The sequence below is a fragment of the Necator americanus genome, chromosome V (genome assembly GCF_031761385.1).
Source record: "Necator americanus strain Aroian chromosome V, whole genome shotgun sequence".
Lineage (NCBI taxonomy): Eukaryota > Metazoa > Nematoda > Chromadorea > Rhabditida > Ancylostomatidae > Necator > Necator americanus.
In genome coordinates this window covers 29,953,463-29,981,258 of record NC_087375.1, presented here as the reverse complement: position 1 = coordinate 29,981,258, position 27,796 = coordinate 29,953,463, and the positions used below count along the sequence as shown (strand labels likewise).

At 40.3% G+C, this 27,796-nt stretch overlaps 8 protein-coding genes across 11 annotated transcripts; 5 read left to right on the top strand and 3 right to left on the bottom strand.

The window, feature by feature from the left end:
- Nucleotides 1–350: 350 nt before the first annotated feature.
- RB195_015659 (uncharacterized protein) lies at nt 351–3,576 on the bottom strand (the record flags this gene model as incomplete). Of its 2 annotated transcripts, XM_064206471.1 has the most annotated exons (10): nt 351–474; nt 532–672; nt 746–837; nt 898–975; nt 1,038–1,165; nt 1,224–1,294; nt 1,352–1,455; nt 1,660–1,736; nt 1,790–1,822; nt 3,543–3,576. In XM_064206471.1, 10 exons carry the CDS (start codon nt 3,574–3,576, stop codon nt 351–353), a joined length of 882 nt encoding a protein of 293 aa, XP_064062351.1. The 2 variants fall into 2 exon arrangements, with proteins under 2 accessions (XP_064062351.1, XP_064062352.1); XM_064206470.1 differs by lacking the exons at nt 1,790–1,822; nt 3,543–3,576 and having other exon boundaries at nt 1,660–1,734.
- On the top strand, nt 3,487–5,082 carry RB195_015658 (uncharacterized protein; the record flags this gene model as incomplete). Of its 2 annotated transcripts, XM_064206468.1 has the most annotated exons (9): nt 3,487–3,628; nt 3,688–3,764; nt 3,973–4,076; nt 4,133–4,203; nt 4,269–4,396; nt 4,453–4,530; nt 4,598–4,686; nt 4,761–4,901; nt 4,959–5,082. In XM_064206468.1, the coding sequence occupies 9 exons, from the start codon at nt 3,487–3,489 to the stop codon at nt 5,080–5,082; spliced, it is 954 nt and encodes a 317-aa protein (XP_064062349.1). The 2 variants fall into 2 exon arrangements, with proteins under 2 accessions (XP_064062349.1, XP_064062350.1); XM_064206469.1 differs by lacking the exon at nt 3,487–3,628 and having other exon boundaries at nt 3,690–3,764.
- A 2,407-nt stretch (nt 5,083–7,489) lies between these two features.
- On the bottom strand, nt 7,490–9,017 carry RB195_015657 (uncharacterized protein; the record flags this gene model as incomplete). 2 transcript variants are annotated; one of them, XM_064206467.1, is made up of 9 exons in its annotated part: nt 7,490–7,613; nt 7,672–7,812; nt 7,887–7,975; nt 8,039–8,116; nt 8,173–8,300; nt 8,369–8,439; nt 8,496–8,599; nt 8,802–8,878; nt 8,936–9,017. In XM_064206467.1, the coding sequence occupies 9 exons, from the start codon at nt 9,015–9,017 to the stop codon at nt 7,490–7,492; spliced, it is 894 nt and encodes a 297-aa protein (XP_064062347.1). The 2 variants fall into 2 exon arrangements, with proteins under 2 accessions (XP_064062347.1, XP_064062348.1); XM_064206466.1 differs by lacking the exon at nt 8,936–9,017 and having other exon boundaries at nt 8,802–8,876.
- A 1,772-nt stretch (nt 9,018–10,789) lies between these two features.
- RB195_015656 (uncharacterized protein) lies at nt 10,790–12,314 on the top strand (the record flags this gene model as incomplete). Its single annotated transcript, XM_064206465.1, has 9 exons — nt 10,790–10,871; nt 10,929–11,005; nt 11,210–11,313; nt 11,371–11,441; nt 11,500–11,627; nt 11,690–11,767; nt 11,828–11,919; nt 11,993–12,133; nt 12,191–12,314. 9 exons carry the CDS (start codon nt 10,790–10,792, stop codon nt 12,312–12,314), a joined length of 897 nt encoding a protein of 298 aa, XP_064062346.1.
- Nucleotides 12,315–15,140: 2,826 nt separating this feature from the next.
- On the bottom strand, nt 15,141–16,590 carry RB195_015655 (uncharacterized protein; the record flags this gene model as incomplete). The annotated part of the gene is made up of 8 exons (XM_064206464.1): nt 15,141–15,261; nt 15,316–15,456; nt 15,534–15,622; nt 15,684–15,761; nt 15,827–15,954; nt 16,025–16,095; nt 16,151–16,254; nt 16,516–16,590. 8 exons carry the CDS (start codon nt 16,588–16,590, stop codon nt 15,141–15,143), a joined length of 807 nt encoding a protein of 268 aa, XP_064062345.1.
- A 2,639-nt stretch (nt 16,591–19,229) lies between these two features.
- RB195_015654 (uncharacterized protein) lies at nt 19,230–21,974 on the top strand (the record flags this gene model as incomplete). Its single annotated transcript, XM_064206463.1, has 5 exons — nt 19,230–19,361; nt 21,357–21,468; nt 21,537–21,665; nt 21,725–21,833; nt 21,902–21,974. The coding sequence occupies 5 exons, from the start codon at nt 19,230–19,232 to the stop codon at nt 21,972–21,974; spliced, it is 555 nt and encodes a 184-aa protein (XP_064062344.1).
- Nucleotides 21,975–24,664: 2,690 nt separating this feature from the next.
- On the top strand, nt 24,665–25,010 carry RB195_015653 (uncharacterized protein; the record flags this gene model as incomplete). Its single annotated transcript, XM_013443965.2, has 2 exons — nt 24,665–24,749; nt 24,886–25,010. The coding sequence occupies 2 exons, from the start codon at nt 24,665–24,667 to the stop codon at nt 25,008–25,010; spliced, it is 210 nt and encodes a 69-aa protein (XP_013299419.2).
- A 1,395-nt stretch (nt 25,011–26,405) lies between these two features.
- RB195_015652 (uncharacterized protein) lies at nt 26,406–26,772 on the top strand (the record flags this gene model as incomplete). The annotated part of the gene is made up of 2 exons (XM_064206462.1): nt 26,406–26,496; nt 26,597–26,772. The coding sequence occupies 2 exons, from the start codon at nt 26,406–26,408 to the stop codon at nt 26,770–26,772; spliced, it is 267 nt and encodes an 88-aa protein (XP_064062343.1).
- Between the last annotated feature and the right edge of the window lie 1,024 nt (nt 26,773–27,796).

The window sequence follows — 27,796 nt, the reverse complement described above, 5'->3', positions numbered from 1 at the left end:
GACCACACTGGGCTCGTTCACTCGAGGAAAACTGTCCAAGCACAAAAATTAATCATTCGGAGGAAATCTAGCGATTTTAATCCCCATTTTTCTGTCCATCAAAACGCTCTCAGTTTGAGAGAATTCTATCGTTATTTTAAGTGGAGAGCTATAAACTAGGGTAGTTTCGAACCATCGACCGTGTGGCAACAGCCGACCACCCTCACACCCACCCTCTCCAGTAGGAATCTGGCGATTTTAACACACGTATTGCTGTGTCCATCAAAATCCTCTCACTATGAGAGGTTGTTACTATTGCTGTAGGAAGAGATGTTAAATCCGAAGCATTTATTTATCCTAACTATGTAATTTTATACAATTTGTACAAGCTCAGGGGCCAGACCGTCTCCAAGGCTGCCGACAACCAATTCGCCTTTTGAGTCAACCGGTCCTGAAGCGAGAGTTCGCGTTGATCTATTTAGCACGTACACGTCCCTAAATGCACGTATTCAAAAATAGCGGTGGTACTCAATTCTAGGGGATGGGACCCACCTATTTACCGTAACTCCACATACGGTTTCCACTTGTGCGAACTGTTTCACTGTGGGATTTGTGAATTTTGCGAATGGACGGAAATCGTGGAAATTCGCAGGTGTTTCACCATTTGGTCCGTTACCGTTAACATTCCAATACCTAAGGTTTGTGTTTACGGTACCATATTACGAGAATCGTTCGCTTGCACAATAACTACATAATAATTGCTCACCAGAGCATTGTTCCCTCAGAGGCAGAGGCACCGTTTGTGATCTGGGTCCAATCGTAAACGTTTGTGTACAAGCCAATCGCTATACCGTAAGACTATAAAAAAATCCGTAGTTATAATGGGCAGTAGCGCTGTTGTCGAACAACGAAAGTTACCTTAGCCGTTGACAAGAGGTCATTAAGGAAATTAATGTTAGCCTTCGTGTCTGGACTCCATTCGATCGGTGAGGTTACCTAAAAACTCATATACTTGTATATGAGTACTGCTGAAACCATGGAAGTTCGATGCAACACACCTGTACCCACACAGTTTTGACTTTGATCGCCCCTTGCCTTAGTCCGTCGTACATCTCCATGAACTGTTGGCTGCCCTTTTTGACCGAACGGGGCTGCGGTTTCATGAACACCTCACTTCCGAGACCAGCTTAAAAAATGAAAAACAATCCAGAAAAATGTTATTTTCAGCTGTGGAATTTCTTTACCTTTGTTAGCGTTGCGAATATTATTGACAGCATTCGTGTCGAATCTACCAACACCAGCTGGATCGTAACCTCTAGAAAAAGGAATCGTTCTCTGAGGTTCAAAAGAAAACGTTTCGCTTGAATTTTACCTCACAAATACAGTGCTGTATCCATAGTTTTTCATGCAGTTGAAAGCACTCAGTGGCACAGGGACCGCTAGGTCAACAGCATACGCATAGCCGGAGGTGGCGGTCTGGAAGAAACGCTAATAATTCGTTCAAATAGACCTTTCAATGGAGGGAGTCTTCCGTTCAGTGGCTTTCAAGCCCCGCAGCCATGTATTTTTGAGTCAAAAGAAGGTTATCCACGGCTTTTAAGAAAAAAATGTTCACTACTGTAAGGCGAAAGCAAAGCGGATTCTTTCTCCGTTCATGACCAAGAAAGTAAAAGGACCCACCACAATGTTTTCTGGACCTACTGCTTTTCCCAGAGCTACAGCCAATAATGTTGGAAGAACGATAAGTGATTGCATTGCTGGAAAAGTTTTCATTTTTTCCAAACTGAGGGCTACAGAAAAAGTGGGTTACCTTGATTGCGAAGATTGAGCGAAATAAAATCTGCTTGATTCAGCTACTCCGGATGGGTTATTATACGCTGTTCTCTTATCATTCCCGTGGGTGGATCTCCTTCCGAGTTCGAGGGAAAAAAAGAGGTGTCAGTTCTGACATCACGTGAAAGCAGAACTGTTATCACGACTTCAAATACTTTTTCACCTTTCTCTGTAGAGTGCTAGCGCTATAACTATTCCCAGGAAATAATGGATGAAAAATATCCAAATAGCTATGAGAAAATTAACTAATCTTGCTGATACATCACAGGGAATGTTGTGTCTGCGTTAAAATCATGTCATTAGGGTACTGTAAGTATCTTTTCGAGAGAGCTTCCCGTAATTTTGAATCGCGGAACCTACGGTTTTTGAAATTCTCCTTATTGTTATGATTATAATACGCGTAAGCCGTTTTGAAGGGGTCGCATAATTCTTGATTTATTTTTGATTGAATCTTGTTGTAGAATGGAATGTGACAATGGCGACAGCTGATGTTTCAAGTGTTTTTCGATTTGATGATTTTCGGATATTTCATGTGTTTCTCCAATTTCTCCTCCTAAACCGGAGAGAACTACGTATTGCTTCAGGAGAAACATTGTAGAACACTGAGTAAATCCCAATGAATCCTGGCAATTGCAAGAAAAAATAATAAAAAGAAACATAATTTTAACATAGAACATTAAAAGAAAAATACCTAAATCTCATCCTAATTCATTCAAAAGTAAAAAAAAAAAAAAAAACCCCATAGTTGTAGATAGATTAATTTTTTGAATCGTGACCACAATTTCATCTGCAAGTTCGTAGATTTTCGGGTTTTTTCCGGTATTTGCTTTCAACCATACTAGTTATCTTCTTTTGGAGAAATCAATAGAAACAATACAAAAATATCTTGTGTACGTTCCATCCACCATCTTAATAAACCGATAAGAACATTTAAAAAAGGACATTATCACGTAGATTTTCCTCCCGGAAATTGATCGCATTTCATTGGAAAGTGACGGGATTGCGATAAATGCATTTGATTGAAAAGTTCTAAAAGTGTACTTTGTATTGACTGTCAAAGATAGGAAAAGCTTCTTACTAAGCGGCTTTCCGCTGATTCCAACTCTTTCAATAAAAATAGGAAAATAATAAAATTAACAATGCGATTGTCTTATTGGCAAGGGAAGAAACCTGTTAGCATTGTTTTCTCGTTCCTTTTTTCTTAGAAAGCGGTCAATTGATCGATTTAAAATGTGGAAATAAAAACTGCATACAGACACATACGTATGTATAGAACACAGCTCTTCTTACTGTGGCATTCCATTTTGCACCGGAAAATATGAAGAGGAAAATTTAGAACCCCGCGAAAACTGCATATGTGCATGTGTCCATCAAAAATATTTTGAAAAAAGAACTGGAAAATCTCAAGAGGAAAATTTAAACCCCGCTAAAACTGTGATTTGCTGGAGTGCTTTAAAAAAAAACTCAGTTTCGCTACTGTGATTCAATGACGTAATGATAATATGTTGACAGAGACATGGTACCTGCTGCTGTGGAACGACTCTAACACCTAATTTCACTGCAAATACTTTACTGTTACTCATCCATAATCTTCCGGAAATAATGATATTACTAAACCTACAGTGAAAGATGAAAAAGTATTCAAAGTCGTGATAACAGTTCTGCTTTCACGTGATGTCAGAACTGGAACCGTTTTTTTTTCCCTTGAACTCGAAAAGGAATCCACTCACGGGAATGATAAGAAAGCAGCGTATAGTAACCCATCTGGAGTGGTTGAATCAAGCAGATTTTACTTCGCTCAATCTTCGCAATCAAGGTAATCCACTCTTCCTGTACGGAGCCCTCGGTTTGGGAAAAAAATGAAAACTTTTCTAGCAATGCAATCGCTTATCGTTCTTACAGCTTTATTGGCTGTAGCTCTTGGAAAAGCAGTACGCCCAAGAAAAATTGTGGTGGGTCTTTTTACTTTCTTGGTCATGAACTGAGAAAGAATCCGCTCTGCTTTCGCCTTACAGTAGTGAACATTTCTTTCTCAAAAGCTGTGGATAGCCTTCTTTCTTTGACTCCAAAATACATGGCTGCGAGGCTTGAAAACCACTGAATCAAAGACTCGCTCCATTGAAATGGTCTGTTTGAACGAATTATCAGCGTTGTTTCCAGACCGCTACCTCCGGGTATGCATATGCTGTTGATCTAGCGGTCCCTGTCCCACTGAGTGCTTTCACCTGCATGAAAAACTATGGTTACAGCACTGTATTTGTGAGGTGAAGTCCGGACGGAACGTTTTGTTTAGAAGCCGAGAGAACAAGCATTTTTTCAGAGCTTACGATCCGACTAGTGCTGGCAAATTCGACATGAATGCTGTCAATAATATTCGCAACGCTAAGAAAGGTATAGAAATTCAGCAGCAGCGTAACATTCCCTTGAATTATTTTCTAACCACACAAGTTTTTAAGCTGGTCTCGGAAGTGAGGTGTTCATGACACCGCAGCCTCGCTCGGTCAAAAAGGGCAGCCAACAGTTCACGGAGATGTACAAAGGATTTAAGCGAGCAGATATCAAACTCAAAACTGTGTGGGTCCAGGTATGTTGAAATGCAGTATTCTGGCAGTACTTCATGTTAAGTGTACGAGCTTTCAGGTCACCTCACCAATCAACTGGAATCGAGACACCAAGGCTAACATCAATTTCCTCCGTGACATTTTATCAATGGCTAAAGTAGTTTCCTTTATTCGATGGCAGCCCTACTAGCCACTCCCTGTAGCCCCTGGTTTTTTTTTTGTAGTATTACGGTGTAGCGATTGGCTTCTACACAAACGTTCACGATTGGACCCAGATCACAAACGGTGCCACTGCGGAGGGAACAATGCTCTGGTGAGCAACTACTATGCAGTTACTGTGCAAATGTGCTATTCCCCTAACAAAATACCGTAACCTACGACCATCAGGTACTGGAATGTTATGGGCGGCGGACGAAACGGTGAAACACCAGCGAATTTCAACGATTTCCGTCCATTCGCAAAAGTCACGAAACCCACGGTCAAACAATTCGCGCAAATGGAAGATGTATGTGGGGTTACGGTGAATAGGTGGGTCCCCTGCGCTAGAATTGAGTGCTACCGCTGTTTCTGAATACGTGGATTTAGGGACGTGTACGTGCTGAATAGATCAACGCGAACTCTCGCTTCAGCACCTGGTGATTCAAACGGCAAACTGATTGTTGGCAGCATTGGAGAGGGACTGGTCCCTGAGCTTGTACAAATTGTATAAAATTAGTTATGATAAATAAATGCTTTGGATTTAACATCTCTTTTCCTACAGCAAAAGTAATAACCTCTCATAGCGAGAGGATTTTGATGGGCACAACAGCACGTGTGTTAAAATCACCAGATTTCTACTGGAGAGGGTGGGTGTGGCGCAATTGGTTAGAGGTCCGCTGTCCCCTCACGGTCAATGGTTCGAAACCGCTGGTGCCAATCCAAAACCTCAACGATCACGGAATTGCAGTGAAAGGACATTGACGCCAGCCAGTGACTTTTTTCTTTGACTGTAGAATTCCACTGAATAATATATCTTTGAGTTTCCTGCTTTTTAGTGTGAATTCTTTTCTTAAACCAATTATACATTTTTATCCAACTTCTTATTATAATTTTCTATTCAACCCCTCGTTGACGTTTACTGCTGCAGTGCTATTCAAAAGTAACATTCTATGTGAACACGTCAATCCTCTCACTCAAAATACTAAAATTAAATGTTATACATATACAACCTCACATGTATCAGAGGATCTTCTTTATTTTCTATCATTGCAACCAACATATTAATTCAATCAAAATCGCTAAATCGATCAAATATAACTAAGATATTTCGTCCATTGCATATTACTTGACCGGATCACCTCGTTTTCCGATATGAGCTGCTCAAACGTTACTTTGAATCTGCTGAATCACGTTTTGTATAAACTATTTATTCAGATTAGAGGCAGGATACCATGAAGAAATCGGGATTGTTGGAATCTTTTCGCGAATTGATAGGGTATGCAGTAGTTCACGAGTATGAGCGCGGACACCCTCAATTCCGCTTAGCTACCCAGAGGAAAATCCCTTACGATGCACCTAACAGCGCCTCATGTTTCAGAAAGAAGGCACGCGCGCCCCCTACCAGCGAGCGGATGAGGAAGATTCGACAGCTTATTGATTTTCCGCTCGCTCACATAGTTGACTCGTTCGCCCTTGCGAACTTGAAACGTTGCTAGGTGCGGTCGTAGGGAGGATTCGGTGCGACATTGCAGCTTCTCTCGCTGTCTTCTTAGATAATTAGGAAGAATTGAACGTGACCGTTGAAACAAAGATCCCTTTCTGCCTTCCATGCAACTGAGAGACGGTGCCACAGGGTGGAACAAACAACAAAAATCCCTTTTTGCCTTCCTTTTATTTCGGATGACACGAGCAATGCAGTACGAGCAAGCCTGCGACAGGCGGGTCTGCAGGACTCAGTCAGAGTAGTGGACATACCACCTGCGAACCTGAAGCAACAGCTTTTCCGCAATCGCGCCTATGACAGACTTTGTGAGACACCTAACTGCCTCATTTGTCCGAATGGGAGGCAGGGTGATTACGTGGTATCGGGAGTTATCTATCTGATCACCTGTCAGTTAGCTGGGGCTGAGTACATTGGCGAAGCAGGAAGATCACTGTGTACCCGCGTCAAGGAGCACCTAGACGGTCTCGTAAAATCAAAAACATCATCCCCTTTAGGTGCTCATTGCAGACAGTGTCATGACAACACCCCTTTTAAGATAGCTGTCACGATCTTAGCACGCGAATCAGACGTTCTGGCGCGGAAAACATTGGAAGCGTTTTATATCACGGCCAAAAGTCCAATCATGAATCGTAAAGAAGAATGCATCGCTGTGACCAACAAGCTGGAGCCGTTTGAAGACCTTTGCGGGTTTTGACCTACGGGGGTCAGAGGCAGGGCATCGTTACTAGTTACTACTAGCGGCACAACTCTAAGAGTTGGTCCGCTAACATCACGATTTGTGCCTATCAAGGTGAACGCTATGGTGGTCTGTTTTTCTGACGTTGCTTTTGAATAATCTGTCTGCTAAGTCATATCTTGTGGGATGACGGGACGTTTGAGGAGGTAGATTACACGTGTCTTTGATTTTTCCAGGCTCTGAAGAAGGTGATGATGTCGAAACGTTAGCCGGAATAAAGATCAATAACAATCTTGGTTGTGCTTAAAAAGTAGTACGCAATGCCCTCTACGATGCCAAGATTCAAAGAAGGTCGAACTTGGAACTTAATCACACCAATAGTTTAATAGGACTGACAAACACCGAATGTGAACAAGCTCCCTTGGTGCTCAAAGTATTCCGTCCACCTCCACACCCTTCATAGAGATATTTAAAACATTCAGCTCCTTATCACAGATCCTAAATGACTCCGTGCAGATCAGTTGCTTGGTGAGCACTAGGGCGGATTCGAACCATTGACCGTGTAGCAACAGCGGACCTCTAACCGACTGCGCAACACCCACCCTCTCCAGTAGGAATCTGGCGATTTTAACACCCGCATTGCTGTGCCCATTGAAATCCTCTCACTATGGGAGATTGTTACTATTGCTGTAGGAAGAGAGATGTTAAATCCGAAACGTTTATTTATCATAACTAATTTTATACAATTTGTACAAGCTCAGGGACCAGTCCCTCTCCAATGCTGCCAACAACCAGTTTTCCTTTTGAATCACCAGGTGCTGAAGAGAGCAACTGCGCTGACTTATTCAACACGTACACATCCCTGAATGCATGTTTCCAGAAACAGTGGAGGTGCTCAATTCTGAGAAAAGGGTACCCACCTATTCACCGTAATCCCACATACATCTTCCACTTGCGCGAATTGTTTGACTGTGGGTTTCGTGAATTTTGCGAATGGACGGAAATCGTTGAAATTCGCTGGTGTTTCACCGTTTCGTCCGCCGCCCATAACATTCCAGTACCTGATGGTCGTAGGTTACGGTATTTCGTTAGGGGAATAGCATATTTGCACAGTAACTGTATAGTAGTTGCTCACCAGAGCATTGTTCCCTCCGCAGCGGCACCGTTTGTAATCTGAGTCCAATCGTAAACGTTTGTGTAGAAGCCAATCGCAACAGCGTAATACTACAAAAAATCAGGGGCTACAGGGAGTGGCTAGTAGGGCTGCCATCGAATAAAGGAAACTACCTTAGCCATTGATAAAATGTCACGGAGGAAATCGATGTTAGCCTTGGTGTCTCGATTCCAGTTGATTGGTGAGGTGACCTAAAAGCTCGTACACTTGCCATGAAATATTGCCAGAATACTACACTTCAGCATACCTGGACCCATACAGTTTTGAGTTTGATATCTGCCTGCTTGAACCCTTCGTACATCTCCGTGAACTGTTGGCTGCCTTTTTTGACCGAGCGAGGCTGCGGTGTCATGAACACCTCACATTCGAGACCAGCTTAAAAACATGTGGGGTAAGAAAATAATTCAGAGAGTGCTACTTACACATGTGGAATTTTTTTTTACCTTTCTTAGCGTTGCGAATATTATTGACAGCATTCGTGTCGAATTTGCCAGCACTAGCCGGATCGTAACCTCTGGAAAAATGCTTGTTCTCTCGGCTTCTAAACAAAACGTTTTGTCTGGACTTTACCTCACAAATACAGCGCTGTAGCCAGAGTTTTTCAAGCAGGTGAAAGCACTCACTGGGACAGGGACCGCTAGATCAACAGCATATGCATACCCGGAGGTAGCGGTCTGGAAGCAACGCTGATAATTCGTTCAACTAGACCATTTCAATGGAGCGAGTCTTTGATTCAGTGGTTTTCAAGCCCCGCAGCCATTTATTTTAGAGTCAAAAGAAGGTTATCCACAGTTTTTGAGAAAGAAATCACTACTGTAAGGCGAAAGCAAAGTGAATTCTTTTTCCCTTCAAAACCGAGAAAGTAAAAGCACCCACCACAATTTTTTCTGGACCTACTGCTTTTCCCAGAGCTACAGCCAATAATGTTGGAAGGACGATAAGTGTTTGCATTGCTGGAAAAGATTCCTTTTTTTTCAAATTGAGGGCTCCGTGCAGGAAAAGTGGGTTACCTTGATTGCGAAGATTGAGCGAAGTAAAATCTGTTTGATTCAACCACTCTGGATGGGTTATTATACGCTGCTTTCTTATCATTCCCGTGGGTGGATTCCTTTTCGAGTCCGACGGAAAAAAAGAGGTGTCAGTTCTGACATCACGTGAAAGCAGAACTGTTATCACGACTTTGAATACTTTTTCATCTTTCACTGTAGGTTTAGTATTATCATTATTTCCGGAAGATTATGAATGAGTAATAGCAAAATATTTGCGACGAAATTAGGTGTTAGAATCGTTCCGTAGCAGCAAATGCCATGTCTCTATCAAAATATTATCATTACGTAATTGAAAGCAGTTTGTTTAAAGCTTTCCAGTATATCACAGTAGCAGATGCATGAGATTTTCCTCATTTTTGATGGACGCATGGACATATGCAGTTTTCGCGGGGTTCTATGTGTTCCTCTTCATATTTTCCGGTGCTTAAAGGAATGCCACAGTATGAAGCATCGTGTTCTATATGAATGTGTATCTATGTAGTTCTTATTTCCACATTTTAAATCGATCAATTGAGCGCTTTATAAGAAAAAAAAGATAACGAGAAAATAACGCTAACAGCTTTCCTCCCTTGCTAATGCTAAAACCTTCGTTTATTACTATTGTTACTTTTTACTTCTATTACTTTCTTATTTTTATTGAAAGAGTTGGAACATCAGCGGAAAGCCGCTTAGTAAGAAGCTTTTCCTATCTTTGACAGTCAATACAAAGTACACTTTTAGAACATTTCAATCAAATGCATTTATCGCAATCCCGTCACTTTCCGTTCCAATGAAATGTGATCAATTTCCGGTAGGAAAATCTACATGATAATGTTCTTTTTTAAATGTTCTTATCAGTTTATTAAGATGGGTGGAAGAACACAAGTTGTTTTGTATTGCTTCTATTCATTTCTCCAGAAGAAGATAACTGGTATAGTTGATGGCGAATACCGAAAAAAAACCGAAAATCTAATCGATGAATTTGAAGATGATATTGTGTTCACGATTCAAAAAATTAGTGTTCCTGCAACTGATGGGATGGGATTTGGGATTTCTTCACTCTTTATTACTGAAACTTTGAATAGGTACTTAAAATTTTGGATATTCCATGCTGTCTTTTGATGAATTCGCTCGTGTGAAATGTTCCAAAAATTACTAGTGATACAGTTCTCAGAACCCTATTTCTATCAGTTGTTCCAATTCTTTTTCTTGCAGTTACCAGGATTTATTGGGATTTACTCAGTGTTCTACAATGTTTCTCCTGAAGCAATACGTAGTTCTCTCCGGTTTAGGAGGAGAAATTGGAGAAACACATGAAATATCCGAAAATCATCAAATCGAAAAACACTTGAAACATCAGCTGTCGTCATTTCAGCAGGACATTCCATTTTACATCAAGATTCAATCGAAAACAAAAAAACTAAAAAATATATAAGTATACCCCTATACAATGCATATTAAAATAAAAAAAAAAAAAAAGAATTGAATGCGACCACGCGCACATATTCATAACAATAAGGAGAATTTCAAAAACCGTAGGTCCCGCGATTCAAAATTACGGGAAGCTCTCTCGAAAAGACACTTACAGTACCCTAATGACATGATTTTAACGCAGACATAACATTCCCTCTTATGTATCAGCAAGATTAGTTAATTTTCTCATAGCTATTTGGATATTTTTCATCCATTATTTCCTGGGAATAATTATAGCGCTAGCACTCTACAGAGAAAGGTGAAAAAGTATTTGAAGTCGTGATAACAGTTCTGCTTTCACGTGATGTCAGAACTGACACCTCTTTTTTTCCCTCGAACTCGGAAGGAGATCCACCCACGGGAATGATAAGAAAGCAGCATATAATAACCCATCCGGAGTGGTTGAATCAAGCAGATTTTACTTCGCTCAATCTTCGCAATCAAGGTAACCCACTTTTCCTGTACGGAGCCCTCAGTTTGGAAAAAATGAAAACTTTTCCAGCAATGCAATCACTTATCGTTCTTCCAACATTATTGGCTGTAGCTCTGGGAAAAGCAGTAGGTCCAGAAAACATTGTGGTGGGTCCTTTTACTTTCTTGGTCATGAACGGAGAAAGAATCCGCTTTGCTTTCGCCTTACAGTAGTGAACATATTTTTCTTAAAAGCCGTGGATAACCTTCTTCTGACTCCAAAATACATTGCTACGGGGCTGGAATGCCACCGAACGAAAGACTAGCTCCAGTGAAAGATCTATTTGAACAAGATATTAGCGTTTCTTCCAGACCGCCACCTCCGGCTATGCGTATGCTGTTGACCTAGCGGTCCCTGTGCCACTGAGTGCTTTCAACTGCATGAAAAACTATGGATACAGCACTGTATTTGTGAGGTAAAATCCAAGCGAAACTTTTTCTTTTGAACCTCAGAGAACGACTCCTTTTTCTAGAGGTTACGATCCAGCTGGTGTTGGTAGATTCGACACGAATGCTGTCAATAACATTCGCAACGCTAACAAAGGTGAAGAAATTCCACAGCTGAAATAACATTTTTCCGGATTATTTTTCATGTTTTTAAGCTGGTCTCGGAAGTGAGGTGTTCATGAAACCGCAGCCCCGTTCGGTCAAAAAGGGCAGCCAACAGTTCATGGAGATGTACGACGGACTAAGGCAAGGGGCGATCAAAGTCAAAACTGTGTGGGTACAGGTGTGTTGCATCGAACTTCCATGGTTTCAGCAGTACTCATATACAAGTATATGAGTTTTTAGGTAACCTCACCGATCGAATGGAGTCCAGACACGAAGGCTAACATTAATTTCCTTAATGACCTCTTGTCAACGGCTAAGGTAACTTTCGTTGTTCGACTACAGCGCTACTGCCCATTATAACCACGGATTTTTTTATAGTCTTACGGTATAGCGATTGGCTTGTACACAAACGTTTACGATTGGACCCAAATCACAAACGGTGCCTCTGCCTCTGAGGGAACAATGCTCTGGTGAGCAATTATCATGTAGTTAGTGTGCAAACGAACGATTCTCGTAATATGGTACCGTAAACACAAACCTTAGGTATTGGAATGTTAACGGTAACGGACCAAATGGTGAAACACCTGCGAATTTCCACGATTTCCGTCCATTCGCAAAATTCACAAATCCCACAGTGAAACAGTTCGCACAAGTGGAAACCGTATGTGGAGTTACGGTGAATAGGTGGGTCCCCTCTCTTAGAATTGAGTACCACCGCTATTTTTGAATACGTGCATTTAGGGACGTGTACGTGCTGAATAGATCCGCGCGAACTCTCGCTTCAGGACCGGTTGACTTGAAAGGCGAATTGGTTGTTGGCAGCCTTGGAGACGGTCTGTCTCCTGAGCTTGTACAAATTGTATGAAATTGGTTAGGATGAATAAATGTTTCAAAATTTATTGCTCTTCACCAAAAATAGCGATGAGATCCTCTCAAACTGAAAGGGTTTTGATGGACAGTGGATTGGATTAAAATCGCTAGATTTTCTCCGAGTGATTCATTTTTGTGCTTGGACATTTTACGCGAGTGGACGACCGCAATGTGGTCTTCTCATTCAAGTGAAATTTGTCGTAGCCGGCACTTACTCTCCTTTAAAGGCTCTCTTCGGGGACGCATTGAAAGAAGTTCACATATATCCCTGAATATTTGAAATTTCTGCTCTGCTATTATTTCCCAAATTTTATCCGATGCAAATGATTATAGGTCAGCATCCGGTGTAAGAAACGACAACATAGATTTCATTACAAAAATTGAGAAAAGCGACCTTCGACTTGCTCCTTTAAAGGATAAAGGATAAAGTTTCTGGCGTTGATCAATCCGCTTGTGATGCGCCCCCACGTTCACTTCAATTCAGAATCGTTCGAGGTTTACGATCGTGTGATTGGCCTCGATACAAGTGCACATGTATCTGGCTTGAATATGTGAAAAGTGTTTTTCTCCTCCCAGACAATTCTGGTTCCAAATTTCTCCGACGCCGGAATGATTATAGGCCTGGTGAGCATTCTAGTGAAGATTCGAACCTCCATAGATCGTAAAGAAGAGGAATCTAAAAGCTAGCCTACCCCCGCCATTTGCTCCTTTTGTTGGAGTAAATCCATTGCGATTTTCGTAAATCCAAGATTTCAACAAAACCTTGCGAGATTTCTCAGTTCTCCACAGATTTCGTAGATATATATTGCTCCATCCGTAAAAAAAAGAAGACGTAGCAAATCTGCTTAGAATCCTTGTTTTGCTCCAATTTCACCACACTTCCCTAACTTCTTTCCTAGCAGGTTAGTTTATTGTTGTTGAAGTTATCGATGGTCTCGGTCCACATTAAACGGTCGCACTGTGAGCTGCTGCTGGACAATTTCCGCAATTACGAACAAAACAAGCAGAAAGAATGTGGGCATCCTCCAAGCATAACTTCTCACTAAAACAACTCTTTGACGTGAGATTAATGCGAGACAGAGAGGAATCCTTCATTTAGAATCGTCTGCTTTTCGTGTGTTCGAATCAGTACTCCTGAACGGAATGGATGTGGTGGAACTGTGTAAAATGAATTATTAATCGTCTCTGTAAACAATTTCATAGAGAACAGATTTGGGTACATAAAGGAACATAAAGAGTTATTTTTCATATCTTTACTGATTTCTTGTGTATTAAAAAGATAGAAAAAAAGAAGAGGAGGAAAATAAACAAAAAGGAAGGGAAACGAGATTATCAGGAGTTAGTTCAGTGTACAATTCACCTGAAGATATTACAATTCACGCATTCCTTGATAAGTGCTATTATGCGGGTTTTAGTAAGGCCATAAGTTTCCATACTAATACCGTGTAATATATCTAATATCTCAGGTAGAGCTTGTTGTGCCTCCATGTTTTTAACATAGGTGTAGAGTTTAACAGGTCACATCGAACGACTCTATCACGCAGTTGCCTTCAACTCTCGCTTTGCGACATTGATCAAGGAAATAGTGCGTGTTCGACAAATGAGATGGTATTTTTGGCAAAATTTGACTCACGATTTTATTAAGGAACCACGAAATTTGATCCGTTGATCCTCCTAGCCAACTTATTATTGGTCGGGTTTTGAATGCGGCCGCTGATGTTGAGTTCATCTGATCGGATTTCAGGTTCTGCGTTTTGATGGGGCTATAGAACACAGAACAGCTCGGTTTGTTAAGTTTGAGGGAGGTTATAAATCGTTCCTCAAGAACAGCAGATTTACCTGTAGTCATCCATACATGATTCGACCGTTTGCACTGCACAAGGAATTCGTTTTCTGCTACGCGGCAATAGATCGTTTTGTTTTGTAAGTGAAGATCTGTTATTTCGCGATCAAGAGCCTGTGACACGAGTACGAATTCCCAACCCTCATCACGTACTGAGAGCTGCATGTTCCTTCTTGTCGTTATTTCTGTCGTAATTTCTGTGCGAATTTTCTTGCCATTGCTCGTGTGAGGTTGTTGAGGGTGAATCGCCTACTACGGTTATAAGGAGACAGCACCTCAGAAGGCAGAATTCTGAATTTCGTGTCTGCTTCGCAAGCTGGTTTGGGTTCTTTATAATAGTTGCGCGGAAATGGCACCAACGGCAACGCTCTTCCGCTCATAGGTGCAGTTTGTTGAATTTTTGTAATTTGAGAATAATTTATAATAATTTGTGAATAGAAACCATTGCTATTAATTTTGCTATTAATTTTCATTGATTAGTGAAGGTAAGCGAAGCGGACACCACAGAAAGTCAGAAGTCCGGCTTTAGCCGGACGTTAAGACTGTTATGTTATATACACTAAACACTGATACTTACTCTACTATTTGTTTTCATACTCTCTTTTATTATCTGGCCGAAACTATTGTCATACAAAAGCCCCAAACGACTCCGAATTAAAGGTGAACATTTTGGAACAAATTGATCGATTGGATTGATCAACGCCAAAGACTTTGTCCCTTATCCAACATTAAGAAATAAAGATAGGAGCAATGCTAGTATTTATATAAAACAAATATGAATGAGATGATTGAAAGAACAATGGTAGATCCGCTAGTCATTAAAAAAAATGCATACACGCATTTTGTAAATGAGCCTTTAGTGGTAATGTGACCACATCAATCCAGATGTGCTTGAAATACTTCTTACAGCAGGAAAGGGAGAGTTATCATTATCATAAATGCTAGAGTATGAAATCCAAAAGATTTGCTGGGAACTTTTCAAACAATTTTCATAAGCTTAGGGACCAGTCCGTCTCCGAGGCTGCCGACAACCACTTCGCCTTTTGAGTCACCAGGTGCTGAAGCGACGGATTGTGATTGCGACAACATGTACACGTCCCTAAATGGATATTTTAAGGGAGAGTGAAGTTAATTTTTAAAAGAAGAGACCCACCTATTCACTTTAATCTCACAAACGGTTTCCACTTGTGCGAATTGTTTGACTGTGGGTTTCGTGAATTTTGCGAATGGACGGAAATCATCGAAATCGGCTGGTGTCTCACCGTTTGGTCCACCGCCCATAACATTCCAGTACCTGGGGTTTGTAGAGTTTACGGTATTGTGTCGTCACGAGAATCGCATGTGTTTGCTCAGTAACTGGTAATTGCTCACCAAAGCATGATCTTGTCGGCAGCGGCATTATTTGTGATCTGGCTCCAGTCGTAACCGTTTGTGTACAAACCAATCTTCACTTCATAATGCTATAATAAAAAAAAAGGAAGCCATAGGGTTTGAAACTGCTATTTCCAAGCAACAGATCACCGCAGCAGCTGATAAAATGTCATTGAGGAAGTCAATGTTAATTTTGGTGTCGGGAAACCAATTCACTGGCGATGTAACCTGGAAGTTTATGTGACAGGCATCAAATGTTACTGTTAGAATATCGGGAAACTAATGGAACTCACTTGGACCCATATAGTTTTAACTTTGATGTCTCCATTCTTGAGTCCTTCGTACAATTCCACGAGCTGCTGACTTCCCTTTTTATCCGAGCGAGGTTGTGGTGTCATAAACACTTCGGTTCCCAGACCGGCTGGAAAAAAATGCGTACTAAGAAAAATAATCCAAAAAGAATTTCATTCAGCTCTGTAAATTTCAATAACCTTTATTTGCATTGTGAATGTTATCAACAGCATTGCTGTCGAATTTACCATCTCCAGTTGGATCGTAACCTCTAAAGGAAATAGTTGACAGGAAATAGGAAGAAGAAACTTTTGCTCAGAATTTACCTCACAAACACAGTTTTGTAGCCATATTTTTTCATGCAGCTGAAAGCGCTTGATGGGACAGAGACCCGAACGTCAACAGCAAGCGCATACTCTGATTTTCCAGTCTATAAGCAATCGAGAAAAGTATGTAATTGTGATTTCTATGAGGACCATCATGAATGACGGGGATTTTTTGAATGTGTGCTGCATGTTTCGCTGTGTCTCACGCTATGCTGACGGTGTTGTCTTTGAAACGGAATTCACTTCAGGAGATTCACTCTATCAATGATGCTTATAAAAAAAGAACAAAAAAAAAAGCCAAGAAAAGATCATATTTCAAGAGCATCATCAAAGGATCATCAAAAAGATCAAGTTGAAGTACTTACTATACTTTTTTCTGTGCCAAACGCCTTTCCGAGGTTTATTGCCGTTATGGCAGCGAGAATGAGAAGAATATACATTCTAAAAAAGAAGTTTTATTTTAGTCGAAATGAGTGAATATTTCTAGAAGAACAATGTTTGAATACTCACCTTAAATTTGATGCTTCAGTAAAGCGAGGTTGCCTGAATAGGTCGTTCTTCCTTTGTTATTATATGCTTCTTCGTTATCATTGCCGTGGGTGGACTTCCTTAGAGCATCGTGCTAAAAACAAGCTGCTCCTGCTGCTATCAATTGGAAATGAAGTTGTTTTTACTATACCAACAAACAGTTTTTCGTCTTTCAACGACGTTAACACTATAAATTCCGTCATATTCTGACGCTCAATTCAGATTTATCGCCAAAATGCTCTCTGGGAAAAACTGTAGGCATGTGATAACATACTGATTGGAATTTTTCTTGCAAATTTAGAAGTCTTTATAAAATTAGAAAACAATAGTAGCTAGTGGTGAAAGCGCTAATATTAAAATAGGTTTGGAAAAAAAGGATTGCATATTTAAAGGAAATACGTGTCATTTCCATGAAAAGAAGGAACATTGTCTGACTATATATTACAGAAATGTAAAAAGGTTATAATTTTCTCACGTTTTTTGCGTATAATGCGTATGGTGCGCACGATGAATATTTTTGTTTAACGATAGAAAAATAAATAACATATGTTTTTTTTTTGTTACATTCAATAAATCATACCGTCATTGTTACAAAATTCTTTCGCGGAGCAACCTGTTCTGTATTGTTCGACTGTCATAAAACACCGTTTTGCTAGAAATCTGTCCAGAAAAACGAACAAATCAAAAGAATCACATAAGAAATTAAAAGAAATTCAAAAATGTAGTTATTTACAAAAGTCCCTGGGTTGATTGACTGTTTTCAAGATTTCGAAAAAGCATTCACTTTATAGAGCGGGAAATTTCACGGGAATATAAAAACAGTGCACAAGGAAAGTTTCGAAAAATCTGTGCTAAAATTAATTGGATTTCTTCCAGTTTGCTGGATGTGCTTGTAATTGAAATTGTCTTTGATGAAAATCTCTTCTTTTTTCTCTTTTCTAGTGTCTAAAGTGGTAAACTCTTTATGCCGTGTTCTTCAGAGAACATGAAATGATTGGGATCTTCTATGACACTTGGGCTGTTCTCCATGATCATTTTTGTCTGAAAAAAAAATGCATCTAACATTGAAAAAAGATGGGACCTAGATGAGATAAACCAGCAGATTCGTGTGTATATATATATATATATATATATATGTATATATATGTATATATATGTATATATATGTATATATATATAAATATATAAATATATATATATATATATATATATATATATATATATATATATATTGTAGCTGGTGTGGTCGCCCTGATTTTATCGCAACAGTTCGTTTGAGTGTTTTGAAGCGGAATCATAATGTTCAACTAGAATTCAGCTTTCAGATGTTTGAATATGCATGACGACGCAAGGAATAAATAAAGGATTCGATCGATGTCAAGCAGTAGTATTGTTCACATTTGTTCGTACGTTCGCGTTTTGTTCGTTCATACGTTCGCGTTTTCGCTGTCCTCGGTACCCATCCTTGGTGGCGATTCCAGTGGGACAACATAGAGGCAGGACAAAACGAAATTGACGATGTTGGGACCTCGCCACGAACAACTAGAAGAGGAGTTCATGATCTCTGATGAGAGCGTGTGGAACACTGCCGTCTGTAACAGTTCCCTCAACGATGCTACTTGTTACATGTTAGGACGTGGGTCATTCTGGAGTTACTCAACGCCCGCAATCCAACTAAAGTGGCTTAAATGGGCAGCATAAGCTCTCCAACCTGCACATTAGCAGGAACATTTATTCCATTGCCTATTGCCTTCCTTAAGTTGTATCGTTGGGGAAAAGGGTGGAATCAAGGGGAAATCACATGATTTTTTCTAGATTACCAGCGGGAATCAAACTCGTATCCGTGAATGACAACGTTTAAGTTACCATCGTCAACCTCTGTAATCCGTAGCTTTCAGAGAACAAAAAAAAATACCGGATCAAAATGTATGTAGTTGTTGTAGAGCCATGTCATTATCATGTCTTTTTTTACTATCGTCCAACTCATTCAAGGTACACATCCCCAATCGATTGATTTCGGATTCATAAGTATCAATGTTCTATAGAAATTCTGTTTACACCATTTTGCTTCTTTTCAGGAAAGCTTCACTCTGCCAATTATTTCAAATTTTTCGAATTTCCAAGTATTCATCGATTTTATTCATGAATACTTGGAAATATGCATCATATATAATTGTTTATTTCTCAAATTAAATTAAATTGAACTTGTATTTTTTCTAGCGATGCTTCTTCGTTATTTTGTTTTTAGAAAATTTAAGCCTTCCGAAATGAGTTGAAGTGATCATTACACGATCCTCGTTTACCTCACTTCTTTCGTTTCGTTTTCTTTCTGGCAAATTCACTTCGTCTTCTGCGCGGTACTACTGCTCCTCGGCACCGTGGGACCAGTGTAAATCGTTGCCGTCTTCCGTTTTTGGCCGTTTTCTGGCCCTTATCTAACGCCGTTGGATACGCCTCACCGCGTTCTGTATTACAGTTACACACTCATGTGACAAAATAAGCCCGTCGTTACATAGCAAGAGCATATTTTTCCGAAATTTCTGAATTCCAGATGTTTTCCTTGGTTCTCGTCTTAGCCCTGACTTGCGTTTCTCTACAACGCCGCTTGAGCCTGCATGCACTATGCTTCGAACCACTGGATCGCGGTGATTCGAACTGCGAGAATCCCGAGAAAGGTATACGGGTGAGCATTTTATTGCTAGCCTATCAGCACGAGCAGCCTCCGGTATCTCCACATGTGATAGTTTCAAAAAAATTTTTCGTCCATATATCCTCTCATCTATCCTAAAAATTTTTCGTCCATAGAGGAGCTTCTTTGCACAACCGCAGAAAAGAAATGAATAGATAGGATTCTGAGAGCGGAATGAGAGAGGGGGTGTGAATGTGGGGTTCTCACGAAGGTCCAAACTTCAATGACCGTCAGTTATATTCACCTCAACTAGACTCGTGACCTTACTCTAATTCCTTGTTCTCAAAGTAAGTCAGTACAGGTTATCGCGCTCAAATTCAGCATACCACAAAATTGTGGCAGCCGTCCAGGAATGGATAGGGTTAGGAATATAGCGCACGAAAATTAGCGCGGTTACGGTCAACTCACCTTTTTATCCAACGTCGAGTAAACTAAATAGAGCCTATGCAACACACTCTTCCTTCTACATTAATTTAAGACGTTGAAACTGGCGACACTGCTAGATTAGATGGGTGTGTTGCATGAAGCTCATCGAATGGTCAGGAATATCTTTGAAATACGAAAAATTCCAACCGAAACAGAAAGAACAAAAAGTGTAAAATAGTGTGCGGAAAACGCTGGATAACGATAGAAGGAATAACAACTGAGTGTACAGCTTAGGCTAATCAGTAACTAAGTTTTTTCTTTGTTGGAAAAACTTGGAAACCAATAAGTTTTCCCTCCACCTACAGCAAGCAGCAAGTCAAATAGAAAATAGAAATAAGCGGCAGATTTCTCGGGCGGTTTATCTGCAGTGTTTGCAGTGGATTTCCTTTCAAAACTGTGTTTATACCAGTAGGGAGTAATTGAATTTTCTGTAAAATTGGATTTGTATTTTTCTAACAACGTTTTCTTTCTCTTTTTCATTACAAATTGATATAAAGGAAAAAATATTACACAGTTTTCCTTCTAAAGGCATCAGTTCCACATGTGGAGAATATTCAAACTTGAGCTTCAATAACTTCTTCGATTCCAATGTAATATAGACACAATTTGAAAGCATTACTCTGAGTAACAGTTTCCCTCCTGATTTCTACCAACTGTTATCACAGAACAATGTTTTAACATAAAATGACGTAAACAACATCGTCGTACTGATAAAGATAACGTTCCAAGTGAGATCATGTAAGCTGTTGGCTGCTGCTTAAAGGCATCATCCCCCGAATCTGAAGTGATTTCCGGTGGAGTATTCGTGTACGGGGTCGTAGATTATGAGGAGGAGGGTGATTCCGTTCATTCCTTCCTAATTCCCGTAGGAAACGGCCTGGAAGGTACGGCTTCGAGTGTTCTCGCGCAGTATTTTCTACAACGAGTTCGATTGGAGCGCGCCAGCCCTGTGCGGCGCCGCATCTTCCGAGCCGCTTTTTACAGCAATTAGGGAGGGATGGACAGAATCACACTCCATAATCTACTATCCCGTATACGATTATTCCATCTAAAATCCTCGCCACCTCAGATTCGTGGGGTGATGCCTTTAAGTAGCCGTTTGCATGGGTGTTCCCAATTTGTAGAGAATACATGGTACCAAATTGAGGCAGACGTGCAGGGAAACAGATACGCGGAGGATTCATAGAGATGGAACGCAACACACACAGTGGCCATGGATATGAAACGGTTGCCACGAGTCATTTACCGTTTGCGACACGCACACGAAGTTACTGCGCGATACTACTGCATTGTGACGAAGCAGTTCGACGCTGTGACCTCATCTCACTTGATACTACCGCTTTTCTACGTCTTTGCACCAATCCGACGCCGTTGGACCGTGACGTTATTTTATAGCATGGTCATGATAGCGGTGTTTACATACCTACAACTATTATCTCTACCTTACTACTATTAATAATAGGAGTAAGGTACCTTAACCTTACTACTGTTACTAACACTATGTCGCTGATAAGTTCTTGCTGTACAGCACCAATGCCGAATGCTCAAATATGAGAATTTCAGTGGTACTTTGATGAGGAGCTGCACGAATGTTTTGAATATCTCTATGAAGGATGTGGAGGTGGACGGAATACTTTCAACACCAGACAAGATTGTGCTTTAAATTGTCTCCCCGGTATCCGACAGTCCTAATAAGTTATCAATGTGATGTTCGTGGTTTTTGCGGGGAGAAAATTCTTGCAGCTGATGCCCACCATTGTCCTTTCAATGTGAGAAGCACCGGCACATGCAGAAGAGACAGGAAATGTCCGGCGGGAAGCACCTGCAGCATGGGTCAATTTTTCGGTATATGCTGCGACGACAAAAATAGAGGTGTGAAAATTTCGGCTTCAGTTTTGACGAAAAGCCATGCAGAATTAATTTTCTTTAAGAATTATGGATTGAAGAGACTAATCCTAAATGTGAGGAAGGCAGCAGTCTTTCGATGAGAACTGCTTGGCATGGAAAGGAACCGCGACTTGGCAGGAATTGTTCTCACAAGTACGGTGATGGCAGTCGCATCGACATCGACAGGCGCCAATAATAACAGCCTCAGCCTCTTATTTCAGGTTCTGTCCGGACGGCTATGAATGCGTGCAGACAAAGCATTTTGCACACTGCTGTTCGAAATCCAGCAAATAGTGAACCTATGGAAAAAAGTGTTTTTAATGAGTGAATAAATTTCAAACAAACTCACTTCGTAGATAATTTCGTAAATCCCACGCTATCTATGCACAGATAATTTACTCTCCCAAAAATAGGGTTGTGGAAAATTTTGGTCTCCAGTGTTGGGTTCTCTTCAGTAGAATTTCGAGCAAACTACCTCTATTTATTTTTGAAAAGAACCGAGCATCAGGATCTTTATAAGTCACTCCTAAGAAATCTATAGGAACTTCAGTTTTTTGGCAGTCAAATATGTTGTGGTTTTCCTGGAGTAGGAGGTGAAAGTGTCAGTGATGGCAGAACTGATCAACTGCGATTTTACGTTTGCTCACTACTCAGTTAGTATTGAAGTCCACAGATTTCAGATTGGATCATATGTTACCTCACAGGAATACATCCATATCCGTCTCCGAAAAACGGCTTCTTGACGATCAATGAATTTTTTTTCTCGGCCTACACACAATTTTATGCCAGAACTGTGTTCACGACGTCTTTTCATCCCCCACCGCATCCCAGAATTGACAATCCTTCCACGGCTAGATAGGCATAGCAGCACTCTTATGTGCACGTTCAGGTGTTTTGTCCTCTGAGTTGATGTCTGATTTCAGAAATGCTAATGTACAATTACACAACAGTTTTTTTTCATTCATTTCTTTTATTTCTTTTTCTTTTATTTGAATTAAAATTTGGCTAAAATTCAATTTCAAAAACTTCAATTTGTTGTGCTGGCAGGGGAGTAAAGACAGGCAAGTGAACCAAGCTTCAATAATAATCAAATTAATTTTCTTCACATGATGATCTTTCAGCGAGAACGCTGCAAAGCCTTGCCATCAAATGTGTGTGATGATGAACAGTTGTTTATAACTGTCACAACAGTTGTTTATCACCAGCATCACCTTTGATTCGGAGTCAGAAGTTACCAAAACGTGGTTATTGCATTAAAATTTCAAACAATTAGTTATCAAATGCTAGACAGCGAAAGCAAGCGAAAACAAAAAGTCCGACAGTCTACGTTTCTCGGTTCGAGTATACATTTGTTAATTAATTAATTAATTATTAACTTATTTATTTATTTTTCTTTAACTTGCATTTTATCTGAATCAAATTTTTGCCGCTTCATCTGTTTGTCCTAATCCCACTGTAAAAATTGACTTCAATGATTTAATTTGAAATTTGTTTGAAATAGATTTATTTCTGTAGTCCTATCCACGAAAATAGTTGCTGAAATTGATTAATTTGAAGACCATCCAGAAGTGAAGGAAAAGTTCACCATAAGCGAATTACATGAAAAAGTTAATCGGGTGATCATCGTTTCGATCTTCTCCAAAATTTTGAGCTTCTTGTTCAGGCGTAGTATTAAAGATGCCATGAGTGTAGTGATTAACCTATTTAAAAAATTGAAAAAAAAATAGGAACTCACTCTGATTCACGTAGGTTTTCTAATTTTCCTCCAAAAATTTCCTTCAAAATGAAGGAAGGGTCAAGTATCTTGGAACGAGGTTGGGCTAGTCAACGTACATGTTAAAAGTCAAAGATAAAGAAAGGTCTGATCGATTAAATTACAGTACACCAAATATCGTCATGAGTCTTTCGTGAACTCCAAACTTTTTTTCTGAAATTCTGGATCATTTTTTTCATTTTTCAAGGGATTTTCAGGGTATACAAAAAATAAATTACTACTTAACTAGCCCAAATAGATTGTCTAGGCAGGTGGTTGCAGAACATCGTTCTGCATTGTTATGTCGACTTCTGGTGCTACTAAAGCGGTTCTACTGCACCTTTAAACTCCAACCAAACAGTGAATAAATCCCAACCAAATCAAATTCGGCTTCTACTAATTCGAATTCACAATATTTTATCGTGGATTAGGCGAAGTTTTCAAATAAATTTGTTAACAGCTAACATCGTCGTCGACGAACCGGTGCTGCGCAAGCGGAGTGGCAGCACAGGCAGTGCCTCTGAGCTAATTGTTGCGTTTATCAAGAAATCAATCATCGCTGATAAAAAGACAACGGAAAAAGCTGTACGCTCAGAAAACCTTTCTATGAACATTCTAACATTGAATCTTTGCGTGAGATTCTGGATTCCGGCCTTTGTACTTATTTTGTCGACCAACTCGAACGAATATCCGGGATATTTCAGTGATTTGGTCGTGCTGAGTGAGGAAGTTTGAGCTAATGCACCTCCTCACTTCATTGCCTTCGATGCTACCTCACTGGTCAATGTGAGAATTTTAGCAGATTTTTTTTTGCTTCAGTTTTTTGTTGCTTTAATTAACTCCAATCATCGGTAAACTAACAGGGTCAGGCTATTGTCTTTGACGTGATCTTTGGAAAAGACAACTGAACCGGTAGCCAAAACCGATCGAAAATTGGAATCGCTCGATCATGTTGACCAGAAATCTCTGTTTAGATAACTAGAATAAGCGTTTACTCGTCTCCGAACTCTTAGAACACGTGAGAAATCGAGGTCATGCGGTCAGGCAATGCGCAATGAATGGAAAATTTCAGTGATATACATGATCTGGATGATTCGTCATTGTTGTCGGAGACGCCCCTCTCGCCAACTTGTTTTCCTGAAAACAATTCGGCAAACTCCAGCTTGGATATGATCTATATAAGGAATATTCACATAACTATTAGGAAGTTCTACATTTCAAACTCCTAGAAATGCTACGACACGCTTTTCTGATCACACTCTGCATCGTCGCCCTTTTGTGCGTTGTCGAGGCACAATGGGGACGTGGATATTACGGTAAGGTTTTTCCTAGAGATTATTTCGAATCTTTTTTCCTTAAACTTGCGCTAAGTTTGATTCATTTCATTCTCATTCATTTCCATTTTTTAATGGCCGTCTTTCTTTATTTAAGCTCAAATAGCTATGTGTTTAGGAGGATATGGACGACCAAGGTACGGCGGTTGGGGTCGCCCGTACGGCGGATATGGATATGGTCGCCCCTACGGCTACGGATACGGTCGACCGTATGGCGGTTATGGGCGCAGATATTACGGATAGAGATCATATACATTATGCATTCATATATTCGCTTCTGTGCAACTGTATACATTTGTAAAAATGAAGAGATGTACAAAAATAAACTCTTTTCCCGCAAAAAAAGCTGAGAAAATGTGCAAGAAAAATCCATCGGGTTTCCACTGGCTGGGATATTCCCCAGCGCTCGAATGGAAATTCTAACTACATTGAGCATCTCATCTTATATGAGGGTACTCTATCCAGAAAGAAAAATCAGAGAAAGAAATTACAAAGAAATTCTTCAAATTCACAGCAAAAAAAACATAAAAAAACGTTTGAAAATATGTCATCTCATTTGCATGTTTTCAAGTCAGTCTTGTACGCAGTAGCAAATGTTGTGGACATATGTCGTAACGTCGCAAATGGAAGAAAATTTACTTCTGTTTCTTCTCCACTGTTCAAAAGCCTATTTTGAGAATGGTGGCTCAAAAGAGACACAAGAGGCCGTGCTGGAAAAAATTAGCATTTTTGTGGTCTGGAACCAATGGTGATTTGACTTTTTCATTTCAAAGCACAATGCGTAAAAGTCAATCCAATTTTTTCTTTTAGAAATCTCAGCAAATGAAACAAAATACAACGAAAACAAAGTACAAGAACAAATACAGGATATTCTGTTCGAAGTGCACCAAAGTTGTGGTGTCCTAAACAGCAAATTCAGGATACCATTAGATGAATGAGACCCCTCGACCAATACAGAAACTTAGAAATGCAATTCACAATTTCATGAGTGCGATCGCGTTTAATTCTTTCCACCTATTAGAAAAAAACGGCCTGAAGAACATCCTTGGTGATAAAATCCCTCTACGAGGCACCTAAAAACGTGTCAAGTTTGAGAGGGCAGAGAACTGATGGCGTACGGAGAATCAATGGACTGCGCCGACGTTGTGTCTCCTCTCCGTCCCCCTCCCTTTAGGTGCACCAGAGGGCATATGTTGTCCTGGATAATTAGATCGAATTGAGCGTGCTCGTAAATCACTCCATAGCCTTATATTAGCCATCTATTCGCGAAGAGGTTCAAACTCTCCGAATTTCGTGGTAAGCCTCCTTTAATATTAGAATAGGTACTTGACGCAAAGCATTATTAAGTAGATCAAAAATAAAGTGCGAGTAGTTCATATAAGAAATAACTGATTAGACAAAAAGATGTCGTTCTTCTTTTTAAACTCATAGTGGCTGAAGGAAATTGGGGTGATGCAGTCAAACAATGGAATGAAATGGGAGAAAAATCCTAGTCTGATTTGGCACTAATTCGTTGACGTTGACGGAGATATCTATCGATAACTTGTTCCACGAAAAACTTCACCTTGGATCCAATCCATATAAGAACTTCTCCAAGTTATCATTAAATAGCTCTATGTACATTACAGATTTCTGGAAATGTTACTCCGTGCTCTCCTGATTACGTTATGCGTCGTTGAATTACCGTACGTTGTCCGGGCACGGTTTGGTATGGGACTTGGATTAATAGGTGTGTTTCACTCCAAATATTTTTTCAATTTTTGAAATTAGCCCTTTTCAAAGGGAGCAATTTTTTCACCATTATTTCTGTTCAATTACAATCTGCTTAGGACTTCGACGATTTGGATACGGAAGACTTGGGCGTGGCGGTTGGGGTCGTCCATACGACCGTGGCTACGGATATAGTCAGCCCTACGGTAGTGGCTATGGATGGAGTCAACCGCACGGTGGTGGCTATGGATGGAGTCAGCCGTACGGCGGTTATGGCGGTAGCTGGTACACATAGAAAATATGCTTCTATATAACTGTAAGAATAAAGAGATTTGAACAAATAAAAGAATTTTCTATCAGCATCTGAGGAAAAAAGCAGGGATTAACCGAAAAGTTCCTTCTTGATGGCAATTTCTTAATACTTGACTATAGATTACATATAACAATCACTATTGATTTTATGTGCTCCCTTTGATTTATGTGCTAACGGTTCCCTTATAAAAAAAAAGCACTTCGTTTCCAATTACAATGAATAATGCTTGGAAAAGTGTCAAATAGATTTTATTGCCCATAGCAACAGCCTAAGATATTCAAAAACTGTGGATGTAATCGGACAGAAATTTGATCCAATCTTCCCAAGCAGCTCAGAGATCTGCCGATAGGATCCTGCGTTAAAGGCAGCATACCATGAATCTGGGTTGGTACGGATTTTAGGGTGGAGTATCCGTATACGGGGTCGTAGATTATGGAGGCCGGGGTGGTTCCGCTCATCTCTCCCTGAGTCACTGCAAGCAACCGGCCCTTGAATGCTGTTTTGTACGATGCCTTCAATTGCAGCGCGCCACCCTTGCACGCGTAGCTTCCCTTACTGCCTATGGGGGCAGTCCGAATTGATTTTCGACGAATCGCAGGGCGGAGGCGGCGCAAGGGGTGGAGCGTTGCAATAGATGGCGTCGTACAAAACAGCAAAACAGTTCTCAGGGTGGCTCTTTGCAGTGATGCAGGGAGAGATGAGCGGAACCATCCCCGTCTCCATAATCGACGACCCTGGATATACGGATACTCCACCTAAAATCCGCACCACCTCAGATTCGTGGTATGCTGGCTTTAAATGTGAAGTTAAGAGTGAAGGTGAAAGTAATTATCGAATTTTGATCCGAATCTGATAGCCTCATGTTTGGGCACAATGCCCTACAGGGTTTAGACCCCTATCTGTGAAAACTCCTCAAGAATTCAAATGCATGACGTGAATCAAAATTAAGAGACAAATAAATAATAATAATAAATGACACTGAAATATTTTCTAGAAAACGCAACGA